General features: G+C 44.1%; 1 protein-coding gene across 1 annotated transcript in view; it reads left to right on the forward strand.

Annotated features, from left to right (window-relative positions):
- The window catches only part of DOC2B (double C2 domain beta), a 125160-nt gene extending 110043 nt beyond the window's left edge, over window positions 1-15117 (forward strand). The window contains exons 7-9 of the mRNA XM_077836864.1: window positions 12287-12368; window positions 13600-13696; window positions 14885-15117. Coding sequence (XP_077692990.1) covers window positions 12287-12368; window positions 13600-13696; window positions 14885-15021 — 316 coding nt within the window. The 3' untranslated portion in view covers window positions 15022-15117. The remainder of the gene's footprint in view (window positions 1-12286; window positions 12369-13599; window positions 13697-14884) is intronic.
- Window positions 15118-20281: the final 5164 nt, after the last annotated feature.

The raw sequence follows: 20281 nt of genomic DNA on the forward strand, positions 1-20281 counted from the left end.
CCACTTTGAAAGGGAGACTTCTAAAATAGGGGATGATGCTTGTCTGTCTCACATGGAGCTGTGTGGGTTAATTACTGTGAGAGAGTTTGGAATCACCAGGTTGGGGTCTCTGGCCTGTGTGATGCCCCTTTTGGCCTTAACATCTAAGGCTGAAATTTTTCAAATCCATCTGTCAGATTTGTGCAACCAGTTTTCATAGGAAATTAACAGGAACTGGGGGACCAAACGCTGTAGCTGTTTTGAAAATTTCAGTCTGAGTTTCTGCTCAGCACCTGGAGATCCCAGCCTCAGGGTGGAAGAGGCTAAAGGAATACAAAGAACATTCCATTCACTCTGGGAATTCCATTGTCACTAGAGAGAACCTGTCCAAAGCTACCTGTGGTTGTTTCCCTGCTCTGTGGAACATCATCCACTTGAAGAAACAAATGCACTTTCTCTGCTCTCTTAACTGGGCACATATATTCTCAACCTCCTGTATTTCTTCTAGGTTTTGCATTTGTGATCCCAGCTGTTGCCTGGCTCCTTTCCTTCTAGCATAGCAACAGGCAGGTCAGCTGCTACCTGTGAATCTTGTGCCACTATAGGTCTTGCAGGCAAGGCTCGCCATAGAACGATGCGTGTGCCTATGCTAACCTTGCAGACTGTGCCTTTACCCTATAGATCCTTTTCAACCTGCAGTATGTGGGCCCCAATTCAGATGCATGGCTGCTAGGTCTGTACAAAATGCCAACTAAGTTCAGTCTGGCCAGCCTATGTTTGGAAACTCCACCCCCACATAATTGAAATTAACGGATCTCATTAAGATATGCAAATAAGGACATCATGGTGGCAGATTGCATTTCTTTACAAGCATGTTATTCCCCAGTGATTATTTTACAGCGCATCAAAATAATTTACATGGAAACCTGCCTTGTGTAATTTAAACCTCTGTTTCTTGCTCTTTTTACCCTTCACATTTCATGGATGCTAATTTATTTAAAAAGGGGAGAGGGGAAAAACAAAGTTCACCAGATTCCCTGGTCTTGGGATTTTTATTACAGATGGGAATTTCTAAGTAGCTACATGATTTAGGAGTCAAGTGCCAATGAAAGTCCACCGGGATTTATGCTCCTAATCCCCCGTAGCAGGATTAGAAGTGTTATCAAAATTATGCCAGAATCTGAACACATGCTTCTCTCCTTCTCCCCTAGTGGCTAATGTAGAAGGAGCTGATCAGATGTGCCCATAGTGGGTAAGTTTGCAGTCCCAGTCTATGGCCTTGCCTACACTGGAGTTCGTCAGGGTTACATCAGCTAATTATTATTTATTGTTTTATTGCTGTAGCACCTAGGAAACCTAGTTATGGACCCCGTTATGCTAGGGGCTGGATGAACCGGACAAAGAGGGGTTTCAGAGTAGCAGCCGTGTTAGTCTGTGTCTGCAAAAAGAAAAGGAGTACTTGTGGCACCTTAGAGACTAACAAATTTATTTGAGCATCCGATGAAGTGAGCTGTAGCTCACAAAAGCTTATGCTCAAATAAATTTGTTAGTCTCTAAGGTGCCACAAGTCCTCCTTTTCTTTTTGTGGACAAAGAGGCAGTCTCTGCCCCAGAAAGCTTTCAGTCTAAGTAGAGCTGTACCATCAAAACCCCGTGTGTAGACAGGCAAAGCTGCTATTTGCACTGGTGAGTGGAATCAAGGGTCAACTGCCATGGTACTAGTTGTGGTTTAGGAAGGGTTTTCCTGTAACTGGGGCAAATTCCCAGTGTGGGCAAGGCCTGTCTAATCCAGGCGCCTGAGTCCAGCTGTCGCTTAGCTACAGACCCAGCAGTTCATTATGTCTCCCAAATAGAGCTGTTCCTCTCCAGGTAGGCAGAGGAGGATGGGACGCCCACTAACTATCCGGAACTCTTCCTGCAGCACGATTCCATTAGCTCATTAAAGGGCTTTATTCTCCAGGCCAGCTGTGTGCAGGTCTGACAGTCCCGATGAAGCCAATACCTGCTGTTCCCTCTTTTCCAAATGACTGTCTTCTTGAGTGTGATTAATGCTGGACTTTAGTGAGGTGTGGTGGCTGTGTTTAGATAAACAGAGCGTCGAGTATTGCTAATAAACAGGGTTGAGCATGTGCACTGCCTGCTTAATGCAATACTGCCTGCCCTGGTCCCTGGTGTGGCCAGGACTGTCTCTGTTGTTGTTGATATGTATTCTGGTGGTGTGTGTAGGCCCTCGGGAAGGTGGGGGACCCCCAAGGTGCCAGGCGCTTTACAAACATAGACTAGAATGGATGACAGTTCTAGCAAGACAAGGCTGACAGATGTGGACAAGCAACAAAATAAACAACCCGCCAACATTTTCTTCTGGGTTAGTTTCCCCCATGGAGCGTGCATGTGAGAATTTAGCCAGACAGATAGCAGGGCTGGCTGGCAATAACTAGTGCTGGACATTCGGTCAGTACAGCAGCCATCCCTCAGGACCTGGCAGGCTCGGTCCAGAAAAGTGCTGCAGGTTCGGCCAAGCCTGTGGAAGCTTTCTAGGCACAGGTCTGCACAGTGCTTCACCAGTCGAGATGTAGACTTTTCCTTCTCACCCCACCCCAGATCTCAGTGCTGCATGTGGAGGTGGGAGCTATGTTGTTATTTCTGACTTGTACTGCCCATCAGACTCCAGACCCTGTTCCCAAGCAGGATCAGGGCCCATTGTGCTAGGGGCAATACACACAGAAGGACAAGGCAGTCCCTGCCTCAATATAATTCCAGTTACCCCAATTCCCTTTATCTGAAAATCCTAGTAATCCGAATCCAGTGTGTCCCCCATGAAGCCCTATGTTACTTAATCACCTGCTAATAACTTCTCAATTAGCCTCTTAGCACCTGCTAGTGCTAATCAGTGGCTTTGTATTTGTACAGTAGATGTGAGCAGTCAGCTGCACTTACTGAGGCTTGGTCTACACTACCAGAGCAACTAGTTCTATCAGCCTAACTCCCAGTGTAGACAGCCCTATGTCCACTGCAGGGCTTCTCCTGTCAACAGAGCTACCGTCTCTCAGGGAGGTGGAGTACCTATGCCGACAGAAGATGCCCTCCCATCGGTATAGGTAATGTCTTCACTAAGTGCTACAGCGGTGCAGCTGCAGCACTAGAAGTGCAGACAAGCCCTCAGACCTATCCCATTTCAGCAACAACAGGACAATTGATAGGACAGCGTCAATAAAGTTAGTGTTTTACACTTTAATAGAGTACAAAGTATTAAATAAATGTCAGCTTTACTCCCTTTATTTCTCTGTCAGTGAAATGTAGTTCAGCCTGTCCAATTCTCTGATACCTGGGCGTGGGATAAACGGATCTCCCACGCCATTTGGATAAACAAGGATATACCGTAAATCCACTGGCTATCTGCTATCAAACCTCTCATCTCAGAGACATGGACCACACCACACCTTGATGGCACATTCTGTTGTTCTTTCTCATGGTCTGCAGTTCCCCACGGACAGAGACCTGTGGGCATCACCCTTCAGTTGCCACAGGGAGATCTCAGTGAAGATTTCAAACCCACCTCATTGGCGGGGGAGGCCAACCCATCCTTCAGGTGGTAGGGCTCACAGGGAATGGGGAGGTATTCAGATGCCTGTCACTCCTTGTGCCACTTCAGTGGGGCACAAGGATCCACACAGGGCCATCAACAGGCTCCAGAATGGCTCCTAGGTTCCTGCCTCACCCCTTCTCCCTGTTCCTCTTCTCTCCTTTCCCTGTTCTGTTCTAGTGCCCCCACCCCCCACTGTAATTGTAGCTCTAACCCCTGCCCCCGCTCACCTGGTTTCCCCCCTCACCAGACCATGTGATCCTGACATTCAAAGTTTGCTCTGTTTCAGGAGGCAGCTGCTGCTGGACCAGTCAGCCCAGCTGCCTGTTGGCAGATTGTGCAGTGGCCTCCGGGTCAAACATTTGAGCCAGGCTGGATCTTACCACAGTGGGTTGCCCATCCCTGATGCAGATCTTGTGGACAAAGGAGCCCAATTCTATTGCACAAGCTGTTCAAACCATCTCTGACCCCAGCCCTTTAATGCACCATTAACCATCAAGCCTATAGTCCCAAACTGATTTCAGCAGCAATGAGCTGAACAGGCTCCCCTGTTCTGTTTTCACCCTGGATCTGATCAGATATTTTTTCCCAGTGCTCTGTTGCAGCTAAGCTCAGTAACATATTGCAGCAGAGTGAGCAGGGCTTCAAGTGCCAGCTCTTTGCTGGAGATTTTGCCGCACTGTAACACACCGCATACCCTTTGCAGGAGCATGCAAGTGCTTTGCTTGCTGACAGATGCCATCTGAATAGGAATTTTTTCCCATTCCAGAGATGTTGCTATCTGGCTTCTGGCCCTGATCCCGCCAGCATCAGACTGGGTGCTTTGACATTGAATAAAAGCGACCGTTCCATGAACTAGCATGAATGAAATTTTTTTTTTAATTTGATCCCCTTAGCATGACTGCAGTTTATTGGAGGGTTGGGAGGATGGGGACAAAAAGCTCACCAGCTGTGAAGAGCAGAAAGCGAATGCAGTCTCCTCCAAACTCAGAGCCATTCCTCCAGGCCTACCATTGGAAGGACCACTGCATTAGCTGCCTTCGGTAGGATATTCAGTTTGGTTTATAAGGTGAGTGGCTTTCAGGCACAGCAGCAGCAGCATTCCTGTGACTCTCCTTGTCCTAAATGCACCAGTCCCTCTCCCTCTGAGACTTCCACCGAATGCTCTCAACATGCTTCCTTGTGCCCCCTGCACAGTGATGTAATCAGGCCCCCAAAGACTGGGCAGCAGCAACAGCTGAACCAAGGTGGAAAAACTTCCACTATCAGACCAGCAGATACAGTGTAGGGCATGTGCATGCGTCCAAGCACCCCTGCAAATAGCTGTGCCCACCAGTGGAGTCGTATTCAAGGACTGTTGGGAGATCTAGGAGTGGTTAGTAGGCAGAGGCCATTGGAGCAGACCTGGGAAACTTGTAAAGAGTAGTGAGAGGCCTAATGAGGTTTTGTTTCGAAGTTATTTTCCCATGTTGGAAGTATGTGGGACCAAGTTGTGGGTCCCCTGATGAGTACGGGCTGTGGCAGCTCTCAGGGGGCCTGCAAGAGGCTGTCAGCGACATAGCCAACCAGGACATCAGGGATCTGGCCAAACGAATGCACTTCCAGGGTGATAATACATGGACTCTGAGAGACAGTAGGCTTGTTAGGAGCAGCAGCCTTTTCAGATGCAGTGCAATTTTTTCTCTGAGAGATAATAAAATCAGTGACTCCTTCATCTGCTGCAGGGGATGGTGGGTTGGGGTTAGCGATGCTCTTGGCTCCGTCGGGGAAGAGAACCAGGGCAGCATTTCAAGCAGACAGTTTTTAGTTTCAAGAGTTATGATTCTTCAGGACCAGACTTCTGGAAGAGTAAAGTGCTGGGTGTAGCCAGAGAAGTGCACATATAAAATGGCACCTCCTAACTGAGCAGATCCATGCTCCTTGTGGGGCTGAATCTATACCTGGCTCTGACAGGCTGCTGTGGAAATGTCTAGGAACATGGGAATTGCCAGACAGAGTCAGATCCAAGGCCCACCTCATCCAGTGTCCTGTCGCAGCCAGTGGCCAACACCAGATGCTTCAGAAGAAGGTATAAGAATGCTGCAGACAGTGGGCACATGGGGGAATATTCTCCCATGTAAATCTGTTCCCTCATAGTTAGAGATTCCTATTCAGATGACACCACCTGCAACACCTGCCAATGAGCCTATGGCCCAAGGATCAGACTCATCAGTCACCAAAGGATCCATAAAAAATAAACACCTGTGAAAGAGGGATTGCCGCCACCAATAATATATTAGCCATTTGCTATCTAATCTTAGCTATTCTTGAAACATTTAATTATCTATATAACATTAATAGTTAAAATATAAATCAATTGTTTGTATTACACAATTTACAAACAAAATTTATCAAAATCTAATTAGTTAAAGAAAAATTATTAAGAAAAGATAAAGAATACAAACAAAATTAGATCTGGAATCTTTTGCGACGCAAACCAAGTCTTCTCTATGTTATAACTAAGAGAATTAAGACATGTTGACTCAGCATTTATTTCAGCACTTTCTGGAGAGGAGGTAGGGTGGGTGTATTGTGTGTGTGCACCCACACCTCTCTCCTAACCCCCTGCAAAGAGCTTTCACATGTTTAGTGCATCATCAAGTCTACATCTCACTCCTTTCTGAGTGTGATCCCATCTAGGTAACAATGTGTCATTTCTTCACCAAAGGGAGATCAGTGTACTCCCTGCTCCCTACTTAATTGGTGTCTCACTGGCAGACTGTCTTGTTTTCCTTTGTAATAGCCATGCCATTCTCACGGTGGCTGTCCTTGCCAAGCCCTTCCAGCTGTGACAACTACAAACAATTAAAGGAGAGCGTGTAGAGCAGAGATGCCAATTTCATAAGTCAGTGGCATGTGATTTAGCTGGCTTCCTCATTCCTCAGGGCAGATTCCAGCAGGACAGAGTAGATTTATTTCCGTGAAGTTTTATCTTCCAGTCTCTAACTGATAAACATGGTAGGCTGCAGGATTTTGTTCCTCTGAAAATGTACTTTGATCCAGGATACCTGAAATGCCCTTTGGCTGACTTTTCACCTAGATGTATCAGCAGGAGTGTTGTAAGCAAGAATGAGAACTGATTCTTCCGCTCTACTCTGTGCTGGTAAGGCCTCACGTTACTGTGTCCAGTTCTGGGCACCACATTTCAGGAGAGACATAGACAAATTGGTGAAAGTCCAGAGAAGAGCAAGAAAAATGATTAAAGGTCTAGAAAACATGACCTATGAGAGGTTGAAAAAATTTGGTTTTAGTCTGGAGAAAAGACGACTAAGGGGGGACATGATAACAGTTTTCAAGTACATACAAGGTTGTTACAAGGAGGAGGGTGAAAAATTGTTCTTATTAGCCTCTGAGAATAGCACAAGAAACAATGGGCTTAAATTGCAGCAAGTGACTTTTAAGTTGACAACAGGAAAAACTTCCTAACTGTCAGGGTGGTTAAACACCGGAATAAATTGCCTAGGGAGGTTGTGGAATCTCCATCATTGGAGATTTTAAAGAACAGGTTAGACACTCACCTGTCAGGAATGGTCTAGCTATTACATAGTTCTGCCTTGCCTTGAGTGCAGGGGACTGGACGAGATGATCTATTGAGATGATCTGTCTCTTCCAGTCCTACATTTCGTTTTAGAGAAGCCCTTACTTCTAAATAACATGTACTCTTTTCAAAACTCCCTCCCCCCGCCTTAGCACTGTCTCTTGAAGTTGCCGGTCTTAGGCCTGATCTACACTTAAAAGTTTTGCCAGCATAGCCATGTCAGCTGGGAGTGTGAAAAAATCACTTCCCTAGCCAACACAGCTGCACAGCAAAACCCACAGTGTAGACTGTTATACCAGCAAAAATGGCCTTTTGCCAGCATATTTTATTTCATTTGGGGAACTGGTATAAGCAAAACCAGCAAAATAACTCTTTAGATGCTATAAGCTGTCTCTCCACTAGGAGAATTGGCCTGTATAGCTGTATCAGTATATTTGTACTGTAAGCCCTTTCTTGTGTAGACCAGGCCTGAGAAAATGAGATTCCAAGGAGCTTCCTAAAATACAAAACTATTGTACTAAGACTCAGATCCAGAGTTTCTAGCATCCAGAGAACCAGAGCTCTTTCCCTACATAGTAAATGGAGCAGTGGAAATATGTGCATGGTACAGACCAATCCAATATTAAAATATTGTCTGGGTTCCATGCAATATTTGTGTGCTGCTGCTTACCCCTTTGGAATAGGAGTCAGGATATAAATACAGCACATGGGGAATACAGCCCTCAGCTTTGGTAGCGTTCCTAGTAAATCATGGGGGAAGTGGCAGCCTCTGCAGTCCAATCTGGGTTCTATTTGAGTTTTAAATCTGTATCTTTCTGAATGTGATTTGACCTCCCCTTTCAAGTACAACTTGATTAGTGCCTGACTGATCTATTGCCCTGCTGGGGCTTTTCAGATTGTATGTTGTCTCTTATCAGCTGGGCACAGGCTGTAAGGGTGTAGGGACTGGGGACCACTGATAACTTGGCTTAACTTTAGATTCCCCTGTGGAGTTCTGTCACTGAATTTCTACTGACAAGTGCTGGCATAGCCATGCGTGCTGTGATAGCCATGCGTGCTGTGCTGGCTAGCACCCATGTGCCGATCCCCATCAGAGGGCGGGCTCTCCCTCCCCGAAACACACTTCTGTTATTGGAAGACCCAAAGAGCTGTTTTAAAGTGATGCGACACCCAAAACAAGGCTCCTATTGATAGAATTGTATGGCCTGAATATAAGGAGTCTGACAAAAATGCCCACACCCCCAGTGCTAAAGGTATATTTATGCCATTTCCTATCCCTGTCGGCTGCATACCTGTAGCAGCAAGCAGAGTGTGGACTGGAAACCAAATGAAGGCATTTGCACAGGAGGGACCATACCCTGCTCCTTAGCTGGGATGCACACAACTCTTCTCTGGCTGTCTGCTGTGGGTCACCTGTGCCAGTCGTGGGTGTGACTCCTGCTCGACGCCCCTGTAAAAGGTGCCATGGCATTAAAGGGGGCTGCTATACTCCTGTGTATTTTACTATCCGATGCAAATCTGGTTGTGGGGAAGCACCTGCTTGTCTCCTTGGAGTTCTGGGAGATAGTCCCTTTGAAAATCAGGCCTTGAAAATCACACTGTTAGCTCTTAGCTGATTGGAATCCAGAAAGAGCCACTCACCTTTTGGACTGTTTTCATACAAAATATTCAAAAGGCTGCTGGCTGCCAATGCCCATGGTGATGTGAGAACACGCTGCAGGTATGACCAGGGTCTCTGGGCTATGTAATGACCCTCCTCCTTTTCAGCAGAGGATGATCATGGCATTAATCCTTTTTAGAGCAGGTTTGGATATACTTAATTTCAAATGGCCTTTGGCTTCATTTAGGGTGATACTACTGATCTAACTGTGTGAGCTGAGTCTATTCTACCAGCCTGTACACATTTTTGGCACTTAGGGGTAACCCATCATCTAGAAACATTTCATAGCTAACACGTTAGACACACATCTGATGGTCATTCCCAACGTGGATGGAGATGCTGCAAGTGGTGAAGTTTTTCTATACCACTGGATGTTTAAATGTTATTGGGCATCCAGTCAACCACAAAAAAATCATATAAAGGGCAATAGCTTGTCGAAACTTAGTCTAATTTTGACTAAAATTGGCAGAGAGCTAAATACAACTGATGATGCAACTATGTAATCAAAACAGTACTGCTTTGGACTTAACTATCTTGAGTAATTTTGTATCATCTGCAAATTTTGCAGCCTCATCATTTAGCCTTTTTATAGATAATTTATTAACATGTTTAATAGCACTGGTCCGAGTACTCACCCACCTCCCACGCAACTTCAGAGCAGGATGTCCCTGTTCAAACAGTCTCACCTTCTCTGGGACAAACATCCTCCAAAGAAAGCCAGGAGATTCACATGGCGTTCCCACCTCACTGAGAAGTTCCCTGGAAGGCAAAGAATCCCACTGCAAATCCCTTTAACAGGCAGAACCAGGATTTGAACCAGAATCCCCTACCTCCTAAACAAGTCCCCAGCTACTGGACTAGGGAGCGTTTCTAACTCTTTGGCTGGCCCAAACACTACTTAAGTAAAGCGGAACAGCTCCAACAGGCAAGAAGGGGGGCCCCCACCATCAGTCTCGCCCATCCTCCAATTAATTAATTAAAGCTTCAGCAAGAGAAGAGGAGCAACCCACACCACAACATCCCTTAGCTGATTAGGAAACCCACTGGAGAGATAGAAGTCTATTCAAATCCCACCTCAGGAAGCGAGCTGGGGAACTGAACGACATCCTAGGCAAGTATCCAAACCACTGGGGTAGTTTACATAGAAGGCCTCTGGCTCTTTCCCCCTCTCTCCTCAGTTGGTTGAGGGTGTTAGGCAGCTGCCTAACTCTCTCACAAGAAACAGTTTAGGCCCCAAAGTCCCCTGCCTCCAGGAGAGGGGATCCTGTGTGGCTCACAGGCACTAACCTGTGTGAAAGGCAGGACTTAATACCCACCCCTCTCAGCATCTCCCAGTGGCTAGCTCAGGCAGTTCCCTGCCTTGAGCGCTGGCTTTTGTGGGTCCTGTTTTTAGGTCACTATCTCTCCCCCTTCAGTGAAGAGGGAGCCTAAGTGCCTACCTCAGTCTTTGGGGAGCCTGTTGTTGCTCTAGTGATTTTCTGAGCATCTAAAAGTTAGGTGTGGCAATATTCAGCGTAGCCATCCCTAAGTCCCTTTGTGGATCTGGGCCACAGTGCTGAGACCATGTCTACTTGGTCCATAGCACAGTGACTGTAAGAGAGCTGAGAATGGGCATGTCATAGGCATATAGCCCTGAGACCAGAAGAGAGGAGTTGCTGAGAGTGCGCATGCTCATTTCATACCACAAACAACTTACTAAGACCAAAAAATCTGAAAATGGGCATGCTTTGTGACTGCCACAAGCACTGAGACCAGGCCAGGGAACTGAGAACAAGCAGCCTCACTGCATGCCATAAACACAAAGCCCTGAGCCTGGGGGTTGGGGTATCCAAATGTGTGCATGTGAGAGGCATTCTGAAGCTCCCCTCCCCCACACACTTTTCCTGGTTGGGGGTGGGAAGGGAGAGGGCTGTAGGAGAAAAGCTTTAAACTCTGTCTCCAGACACTTCTCTGGGTGCTCAGCTGCTGTCTTCAACCATCTCTTTTTTTACTATGCCACTGAAAGCTGAAATAGTCACATCCCCTGACAGCGTAAGAGTTGGCACCATCAGACACATGGCCAGTCCCAACTCCAACGCCACTCTAGGCACTGAATGAAGCTCTTCTTTTGGCCATCCCCAGTTTTGAAATAGAATTCATCTACCATGAGAATAGAGCATCTTCGAGTGTTGCTTTGGTAATGGTGTTAACACAGCAATCAATCACATTTCTGTGCAATATGTTTTCTGCTTTTTACTTAATTGCTTTTTATGAATGGAGTGTTTTTCATAAAAATAAATCCTTGCATTTTTTTTAAGTGCGCATCAGCTTTGGCTGCATATTCTTCAAAGTAACATAAGTCCCTGTTTATTACCACACAGTCATTTTGGCAGTTGCCTATTGTGCTAACACAAACAGTAGATTATGGCTTCAGGGCATGACTAAGAAGCAGGAGCCGTTAGAAAAGTATGTTGTTTTCATGCATAAATCCTAAATCTGAGTGAGATACAGAAAACATGAGAGGAAAACAGAACTGATTTTTAAAGGCACAGCGTCAACTTTAACTACGTTTAACTCTTTGTGAATCTTAAAAGATTTCAGGCTCAACACCTTCTTCCCGTATGATTTTATTTTTCTTTGCTGTGTGAAACACGCACGTAAAGAGCAGAGCAAATTGGCTACATGCAAAGTGCTGTCCAGTATATTTGTTCCTGCTACCCTCTTTGAGTTGAGGGGATGCTTGTAACATTAGTAGGTAAAAAATGGTTCAGGCATAAATGTGGGGGTTTTTTAAAGTGACTATTTCTTTAGAAGGCACCATGACCTTTAGAAGGCAGCAGGACAGAGCACTGAACTGGGACTCTGGGAACCCAACTCAAGATTTTTGAATGCTTGGGGATGGCAGTACTGATGTCTAATCTCTCTCATTCATAAATGTTCTTTGTATCTCAGCAAGGATCTAGATTTGTGCCACTGGACGTGGACTGGTACTCTACTTTAGAGTCTTTAATGCATGGCTACCTAGGATTTAAGCCAGCATTTCTGGAGGCAGGAATTATTCAGAGCACACTTGTGCTGTTCATGCAGCTCTAGTGGCCTCTAGGGACTGGAGTGTGGTGTAACCATTGCACTATGAGAAGGTGTATAGTAGAATCTGAACAGCTGCTCAGCTGAGTTGAAGCAGTGCCTCTTTTTAACGTCAGAGGCCAATGTGCTACTTTCCACCGCTGCACTGGCTACCTTCCACCGCTGCAATGACTTTCACTCAAGGATCTCAAAGAACGTCAACGACGATAGGTAAAAAATAATACCACCGTTTTACAAAACAGGAAGCCATAGCTCAAGGCAGGCCAGTAGTTTACCTGTAGTCACACAGTGAGTCACCAGCAAAGCTGGGAATACAATTCAACTGATTGTGGGAACAACTTAGGTCAAACTTGTAAAAAAGAGATTCTGACTGTCAGCTAGATGGCTGTGTGTTCTGATCAAGGTCTTTATTATAATTACAGCTACTTGAAACCAGATGAGGACAAGAAATCAAAGCACAAGACTGCAGTGAAAAAGAAAACACTAAATCCTGAATTCAATGAGGTACTTTTGCACCACACTGTATTTGATAGCTGCTCTCTCTAATGAGCGCCTCACATATCAAGAGGATAGGTCTATAAATCACATCAGTTTCCCCGGCTGCAGGACATCCAATCATATTCTGCCTCTGCTTGCCTTACTTAAATACTTCTATTGCAATCTGAGCAGTGAATAAACACCCTTCCTCTGGCACTCCTGGCTGGGATCCTTGCATCTGCCACCCCAGTGGGTCTGGTGTAGAGGCACCTTATCCCCATCTCAGTTATGGAAGTGGACACAAGTCTGGTTTATGCAGTTGTATTTTTCACAAGCGCTCAGTGAGGATGAGGGTGGTTATCTAGCCTGGCTCATGCTGGTGCAGCAGGGTGCACAGGATTTGCTTTATCTGCTTTGGTACTTCTATGGCCCCACCTCCATCACCATCACCTCCGAGCACCTAACTATCTTTAATGGATTGATTCTCCTCACTTCTGTGAGGTAGAGAAGTGCTACTATCTTCATTTTACATGCTGGAAACTGAGCCCCAGATCCTCATTGGTATTTAGGTGTCTAACAGCAGGGTCAGGGCCTAAGTGACTTGCCCATGATCATGCAGGAAGGCTATAGTAGAGCAGGAAATTGAACCCAGGTCTCCCAAGTCCCAGGCTTGTGCACTAACCACTGGATAATCCTTTCTCTCATTCACCTATTTCTGTTAATGCGAGTGAAAAAGAAACCTTGCTGTGCACCACTTGCTAGGTCTCTCCATGGTAGGACCACCTGGAATGGCCAATGAATGTTAGTCATATACAATTAAAGCCCTCTCTTCCTCAATCGCTCGTGACACAGAGCATAAGCATTGGCTCATGATTCACCTCCCTTTGCATATGTTTAGTCATTGTTAAATGAGAATTTTCCTGACCCAGAAAACAAATGACACCAAGGGACATATGCAGTGATCCCAGTAAGTAGATGCAATTCTTTATGCACTAGCTCCTCAGAGCCAACTGCTTCTATTCCTGGCCTACCGCTCCTCTGTTGCATCCAGCTGACATGCTCTGCAAGCCACTCAGTCAGTCCTATTAAATAGCACCTTCAAACCTTCCTTATTGCTGTAGCTTACAAGCATTTCCTGTGAAACATTTTGATCCTGCATTGAGGATACTCTGTAAAAACCACACTGCACTGCGCTAGCATAGCTAGGGTTTTGGAGATGACATGTTGCCTCCTGAATTCGATCTCTTCTCCCCAACAGGAATTCTGTTATGAAATAAAGCATGGTGACCTGGCAAAGAAGACCTTAGAAGTCACTGTGTGGGATTATGACATTGGAAAATCAAATGATTTTATTGGTAAGTAAGATGCTCTTGAAGTAAGTTTAAAGCTGCTTTGGGCATGTGCCCTTTAACATAAATCAACTAAGGGCTTGTCTGTATGACCACTTAGCTTATGGCAAGCGGGGGTAGAAATCTGTCGCACACTAGCCTGCCCAATTGGACCCTGCTGCCACACACATAAATTCTGTTGTGCACTTTGCTACCTTGCTTTGAAATGGGAGTAGATTAAAGTACCCCAGTGAACTTGTGTGGCAGGCGGGTGTAATTCCCATGCACTAAGCATTCATGTAGACAAGCCCTTACGCTCAGCTCTGGCTTCCCACTCTGCAGTAGGACGAGCCTGTCTCCATCCACCTTGATTTTCAAAGCCTTTTCTTCTGAAAGCCAGAGACGAGTGACAGTGGAGGCTTAATATGTCTTTGTTGAATGCAAAGGCTTCAAACCACCTTTGCAGTATTTAGAGGTCATTTTGTTTGTGGCCATAATGATTTATGGCCAAGGAGAATTCATTACCTCCTTATGCCTTTGGAATGAGAGGGGCATTTGCAGTCCCGCTCTGGGCCATCCTTAAAAAAGGGCAGGCTGTTCCAGCTTCCATGTTTGCTTCCCTGAGCATAGAATACTTTGGCATGTGATTTAACTGGCTTTCCATTTCTTGGTCAGATTCTAGCCCAACCCCTCCCCCCACGCTAAGAGACCTGTTAAATCAAGATGGATACTTCTAGGGCAACAAATTACACAAACAAATCACTTGTAATTTGACATTGTCGAGAGTATTAAACTCAGAGGATGGGGGCAGCACCATAAAGGCAGCATGGGACAGAGCCAAGCCCGTTAGCAGTGCTTGAAAGATGTACTCCTTCCTCTTCGCCCAGCTCCAAGTGAGTGGGGCCAGGATAATCTAGTCAGGAAGCTTTCATCTATCCAGTGATTGTGCTCGCTAGCAGCCTCCACCCATCCACCCACACTAAAAGGAAGAAAATGTACCTGTGTGTGACAGTGAGGACTCCCTTTCCACTTGCCCCTCTAAACAGCTGTTTCCAATAGCTACCAAGGAGCATGGAAAGCTTTGCAATGTCACACTGCATATATCTCACTGGATAGCTGAACAAATGTCAGTAACAGACTTCTCTGTCTGTCTTTACTGGCATAGCTTGGCTTACCTCTGTGGAATGAGCTGACTGTCTCTCTCTCTGTGCTAAGGTGGAGTAGTGTTAGGAATTAATGCCAAAGGTGAGCGGCTGAAGCACTGGTTTGATTGCCTGAAAAACAAGGACAAGAAAATAGAGCGCTGGCACACACTAACGAACGAGCTGCCAGGAGCCATCCTCAGCGATTGACCCTAAAGACAGGCCCGGGACCCTGAAGATAGCCCAGCTCTCTCTCACAACCAGAACCAGGAACAATTCATGCCTTTGGACTTCTAGTTTACTTACTACATTTAAAAGGATACTAAGTCAGCAAGGAAGAGTGGCTTGGTAAATTCCAACTGATGGTCAGGCTGCAGGGAAATACCACTGAACAAGACACAATTTATTTTCTCTGTTCAGTGGGTGCGATCCCCTCGGGTTTTCTCCCAGGTGTCTCTGAGCACCCCCTCTCTCCAACACACACATACACATGGTCAATTGAGAGAAAAAATGGCCTGCATGCACTAGAATTGTGACTTATTTACTAACTATTTGATATACTGAATTATCTTCTTGCTGCCTTGCAAAATGAATGGATCACTTTTTGTTTGTGTAGCTACTATGAGCAAAAAGCATTATTAAATGGAACTGTTTTACTAAGGCGACTGTGCCACATTTCTGGTTGTCAGTTTCTGTGGTTTGGGCCCGAACAGTCGAAATGCACTTAAACATCACGGTTTGAAATGATCATCTTCTCCAATAATCGATGAGGACTGTTTGCTTTTCTTTCAGAAATGTAATGCTTGTCCTGTCTGATAATCTATATGAAGTATACCAGTATGCTAAAAGGGCTGTGCAGCTATATAAGGCTATATATATATATATATATATACACACACACATACTTCCTTATATACAGTAGGCACTTGCAGCCTCACCAGAAATGATATAAGGCTTCACATTTGCTAAGAGAAGTTTTGATATTTAAGAAAGATCAGAAAATCAACAGACCATTCCATTCCAGCACTTGCTCTGTTATAGACAGTGGGACTTCACACTAGCACTTCCATGCAGCTGCTATTTTTAGGAAACCATGAATCTGCCTTTCTTCCTGTCAACTACACAGCTGGTTTGAACAGGACTATTTTTCAATTAAACTTACCTTCAGATTTTACTTTTAGTGCAGACATTTCATTCAGGTTAGTGAGAATGAGCAGAACCCCCAAAGACTTGCCACCAGCTAGAAGGGCAAGAGGAGGCAGACTTGATGCTACGGTAAGTGCCATGGATCAAATTCTGCCTTTGATTACATGCACACAACCTTCATGGACTCCAGTGGGCATTGCACACATGTTAGGGACAGAGAATTTGGCTTTGTCTCTTCCTTTATTCAACCTTCTTAACAGTGTATGTAACTCCATAACTCCCCAGGTAGGCCAATTATCCATTCCCCTCTACAAATCTGTTCTTTGCATCTGGGCTGGCTCCAGTCAGTGTCCAAAGACTTAGGCCCTGATTTTGCCCTACTGACATCATTGGTAGTTTTGTGGGAACATAATCAATCCCTGGTGGAATGTGCAAGGGACAACTGCAAGTCTGAGTTATTGAGTGTGATCCAATCTAATAAAAAGCTGGTTCTAGAATCTCTCCCGCTACCAAACACATAGCTCCCAAACCAAAATTCTCTACTCTGTCACAGTCACACCATACACTGGATCAAAGTTTCCTCTCTTCCTTTCATTAACCACACTGTTCTATTTTCCTAACCTTGTCCAAGACAGTTCACAGGTTTTTCTGCAAACACAAGAAGTCACAAATGAGCTAAACTAACTGCAAAATGCTGCATGTTGTCAGAATTTTCAGAAGCCTTTAATCCATGCATTATTGAAAAGGTCCATAGTTACATTCAAGTCTTTACTCTCTACTACGTAGTAGTTCATAAACATGTATTTTGGGGCTGAAAGTCACTTTTTGGCAACAATCAAATCTGTTTAGATCTACATTTATTTTTCAAAGTTATAATAATAGTACACCGTGTTACATATGGGAAAACCTTCTTAGGGTCTTTTTAACGATGTAATATTTGTAGTGAATTATGCAGATATGCATGAATTTTATTTGAATGCCAACAGTATGTCAAGTTAGATGATCTCACCAATTCTTTCTTGCCCATGTATGTTACTTTTCCAGCACTTTAAAATATAGCAGGATATTTAGGGCTTGATTTCAGAAGTGCTGAGCCCCCGACAGCTCTCACTGGCGTCCATGGGAGCTGCATGTGTTCAAGGGCTCTGATAATGAAGCTCTTAGAATGGCCAGGAATAATAGGGACTCTCCCTTTTTGTCAGTTATTTTAAAAGTACCATTTGTTTAAGCATATATTTTGCCATAACACTGGTTTATGCCTAATGTGGAGTGGGACATAATGTGTGCATTTTTTCATTTTGTATTGAAGTCTTTTTTAACTGGGCTGTATATATAAATTGCATGCAAGATGGTTGTTGTCATGCAAGAACTTGTTAAATGTTTGATACCAATGTTTTGCTACAATGTGAAGGCTGCAGTAATTGTCCTTAACTGCATCCTACAACAATTTTGTATTTCAGTATTATCTATGTGTACTTTTTGTTGGATTTGTTAATATTTATAAATAGAACCCAAAATAAAAAGGAAAAAAAAGGTGAATTCTAAAGGTTCAGCTCTGAGTCTCCCCCTATTTGTACAGTAATCGCTCAGTCCACTATGCCGCATTTTAAACTCTCAGATGCTGGAATGACAACGAACATGACACAGACTTTCACCTCCTTTGAGGTTGTGTCAATTTTCACAGGCACTAGACGAATCGTTTAGGATTTTATGCACTTTTTTTAATGATCTTAACTTTTCAGAGCACTTCAGGGGCAAAAATTGCTCAGCAGCAGCTGATTCTACCTGGAAAAAAATGTTTCTTTTGCCAGTTGTAAAACCAAGGGCCAAATCCTGCTTGTTTTACTCATGTGAGTAATCCTACTGAAGTCAGCTGAGTGAAGAGCAGGATCTGGCTTCCAATTTGTATTGGGACAATGTTGGAATGTTACAAGTGCATCACGAAAAATGCTATCGTTTTGCTGCTTTAGGATTGTTTTACAAGGCATACTGACCCCTGACAGAAACTCAGAGTAGATATTCTCTGTGACATTACAAGTACTTGCTGGGTTCAAAAAGGGTTATAAATCCACATGGGGGATAAGCAGCAGAAGCAGATGAACTAAGCAATGAAGAGGTATTTCCTAGTGGGGGAAATCAAAGGTGCAAAATTAAAACCCAGAGTAGAGCTAGCTAGTGGATTTATTTTTGGAGTTGGAACATCTGCATTTTAATCTCAGCTCTTCTTGTGGCTTGCTGTGTGGCCTTGGGCAAAGTCACTTAGCCACTCTGCCTCTGCCTCCCCATCTGTAAAACGGGGATATTTATCTACCTCACTGGGGCATTGTGAGGTTTGTACATCGCTTTGAAAATTTAAAGCACTACAATTGTGTGGAAAAACCCTGAGTGGGGTTCAGAGGTTTCCAGTAGTGTCACTAAAAGGAGTTATTTAGTAACATTACCAGGGAGGCATTTTAAAAGGAATATGGCTGCTCTGAGAGTGCTTCAGTGCATGGGGTTATTTTAGCCAAATGGTACAACACGCTCTGTGGCTCTTAAGATGATTGATAAATAGTATTTCCAATATGCGTCAAGGAATGCAGTGACAAATTTGTGAATTTGCTGTTCAAATAAAAGCTACATAAAGGAGCAAGGAAATATTTCTAAAGTCATTTTATCCAAAAGATGAGATTACAGCTACCTGTGGAATTCCACTTTCAGCTGAGTTCTGTAGATTTGGAAGATTTAACTTTATTTGCCAAGGGTTTATATTCAGAGTTCAAGACAGTGAGTAACTAAATTGGTACCAGAGGTGAAGATCCTATTTAAAGGGTGGCATCTAGCTTAGGGAGCACCGGCTCTTTAACAATACTAGCCTTTTTTATTCAGCATCTCAAAATGAAGGCAGTAGCTTTGAATTTCAAACCTCCTACTGAATATTCCCAAGAGTCCCTTCTCATGAGTCCTTCTTTGTTACCAAATATCAAACTGCATGTGTTTTCCCATCAGTGTACATAGGACCAACTTATCAACTGCCTAGCCTAATACACGATATGCAACTAAATGTATACTAGATTTGGACACTTATCTCATCTTGGCTAGCTGTCCTCTGTTTGTTGCAAAGTGCGTGATTGTGTTCTTACAAAAAACAGCTCCAGTTGCAAATCAGAAGTTTATGTGGCAATGCTCAGCACTGTTAACTGCTTCCTGTATTCATGCTCTCTATAGACAAAGAAATAACTGAGCATTAAGTTTTTCTTGATGTTGTTTAAAATGAGCTAAATGACAACAAAAAAATTCAGTGTCTATGTTTACACAGCTGCCCCAAACGCATTGCAGTTTCTAACAGTTAGTGATTTTCCAGCCAACCACAGCAGATTCTCAGCTATTCAATAGTCAGCTCCATAATGCAGATATTTACTGGATTTTGCAGTAAGTATGTTTTTAAAAACTGACAGACTGAATGGGCATTAACATTGCTCCAAACCTTGTTTCCCCTCCCATCCGCCCCACCCAAAGTGTCTGCCTTTCAGCTTTTAATCCAAAACCTGTTTTGGTCTAAGGACAGCTTCATGTACTAGAATTCCCCAGCTAGTACCTTGGGACAAATTTACCATATATACCAGGAGAAGGTCGTTTTTGTAATTTTCTTACTTGTCTCTAATACTCCTGCACCCTTATTCTCTGTGACCTCCATGTTTCTCCTGAGAATAGGGGAGATGCTTAGGTCTTGACTTGCATAGTAAAACTGGTTGGCTGGCATTTTTATTGCAATCCTCTGTGTTTGTATCAATATTTGGTTGTAACTTCAAAGGTTTTTGGACTGAATTAATGAAGCAGGGAACAGCATGCATTGTATTTAATGTACTAGGTTTGACTTGTCTTTTTAACAAAGTTAAAATAAAGAATGCTTATGCATTGGCTTTGGCATATACTATTCAAATCAAGATCTCCCCTCCTACAGTCCATTTTGGGTAATGCTCCCATATACCAAAGTTCCCAAACCTATTCCTGTTTCGTATTTGCTCATTCACACATGAGAATTAATATTTCCAGTACAGAACGTGCGTGCCCAGGACCAGCCCTACCTGCTGTATATCAGAGCCACTGAAAATATATTTCATATGTGAAAAATTACTGAGTGCCTGTTTCACAGTGTCATACCTATCACGCTGGTGAATAAGATGCTACATATTAAATGTCACAAATAGTTTGATAAAGTCACCTTAAAATATCAGATTATATTTAATTCCATTGCACAATCACAACTCCATCAGCCAGATCCTCGGTTTGTGTAAATCAAAGTAGCTTCACTCAAGGTAATTGCACTGTACCTATTTACACC

This window comes from Eretmochelys imbricata, chromosome 17 (assembly GCF_965152235.1).
Source record: "Eretmochelys imbricata isolate rEreImb1 chromosome 17, rEreImb1.hap1, whole genome shotgun sequence".
In the NCBI taxonomy this organism is placed as follows: Eukaryota; Metazoa; Chordata; order Testudines; family Cheloniidae; genus Eretmochelys; species Eretmochelys imbricata.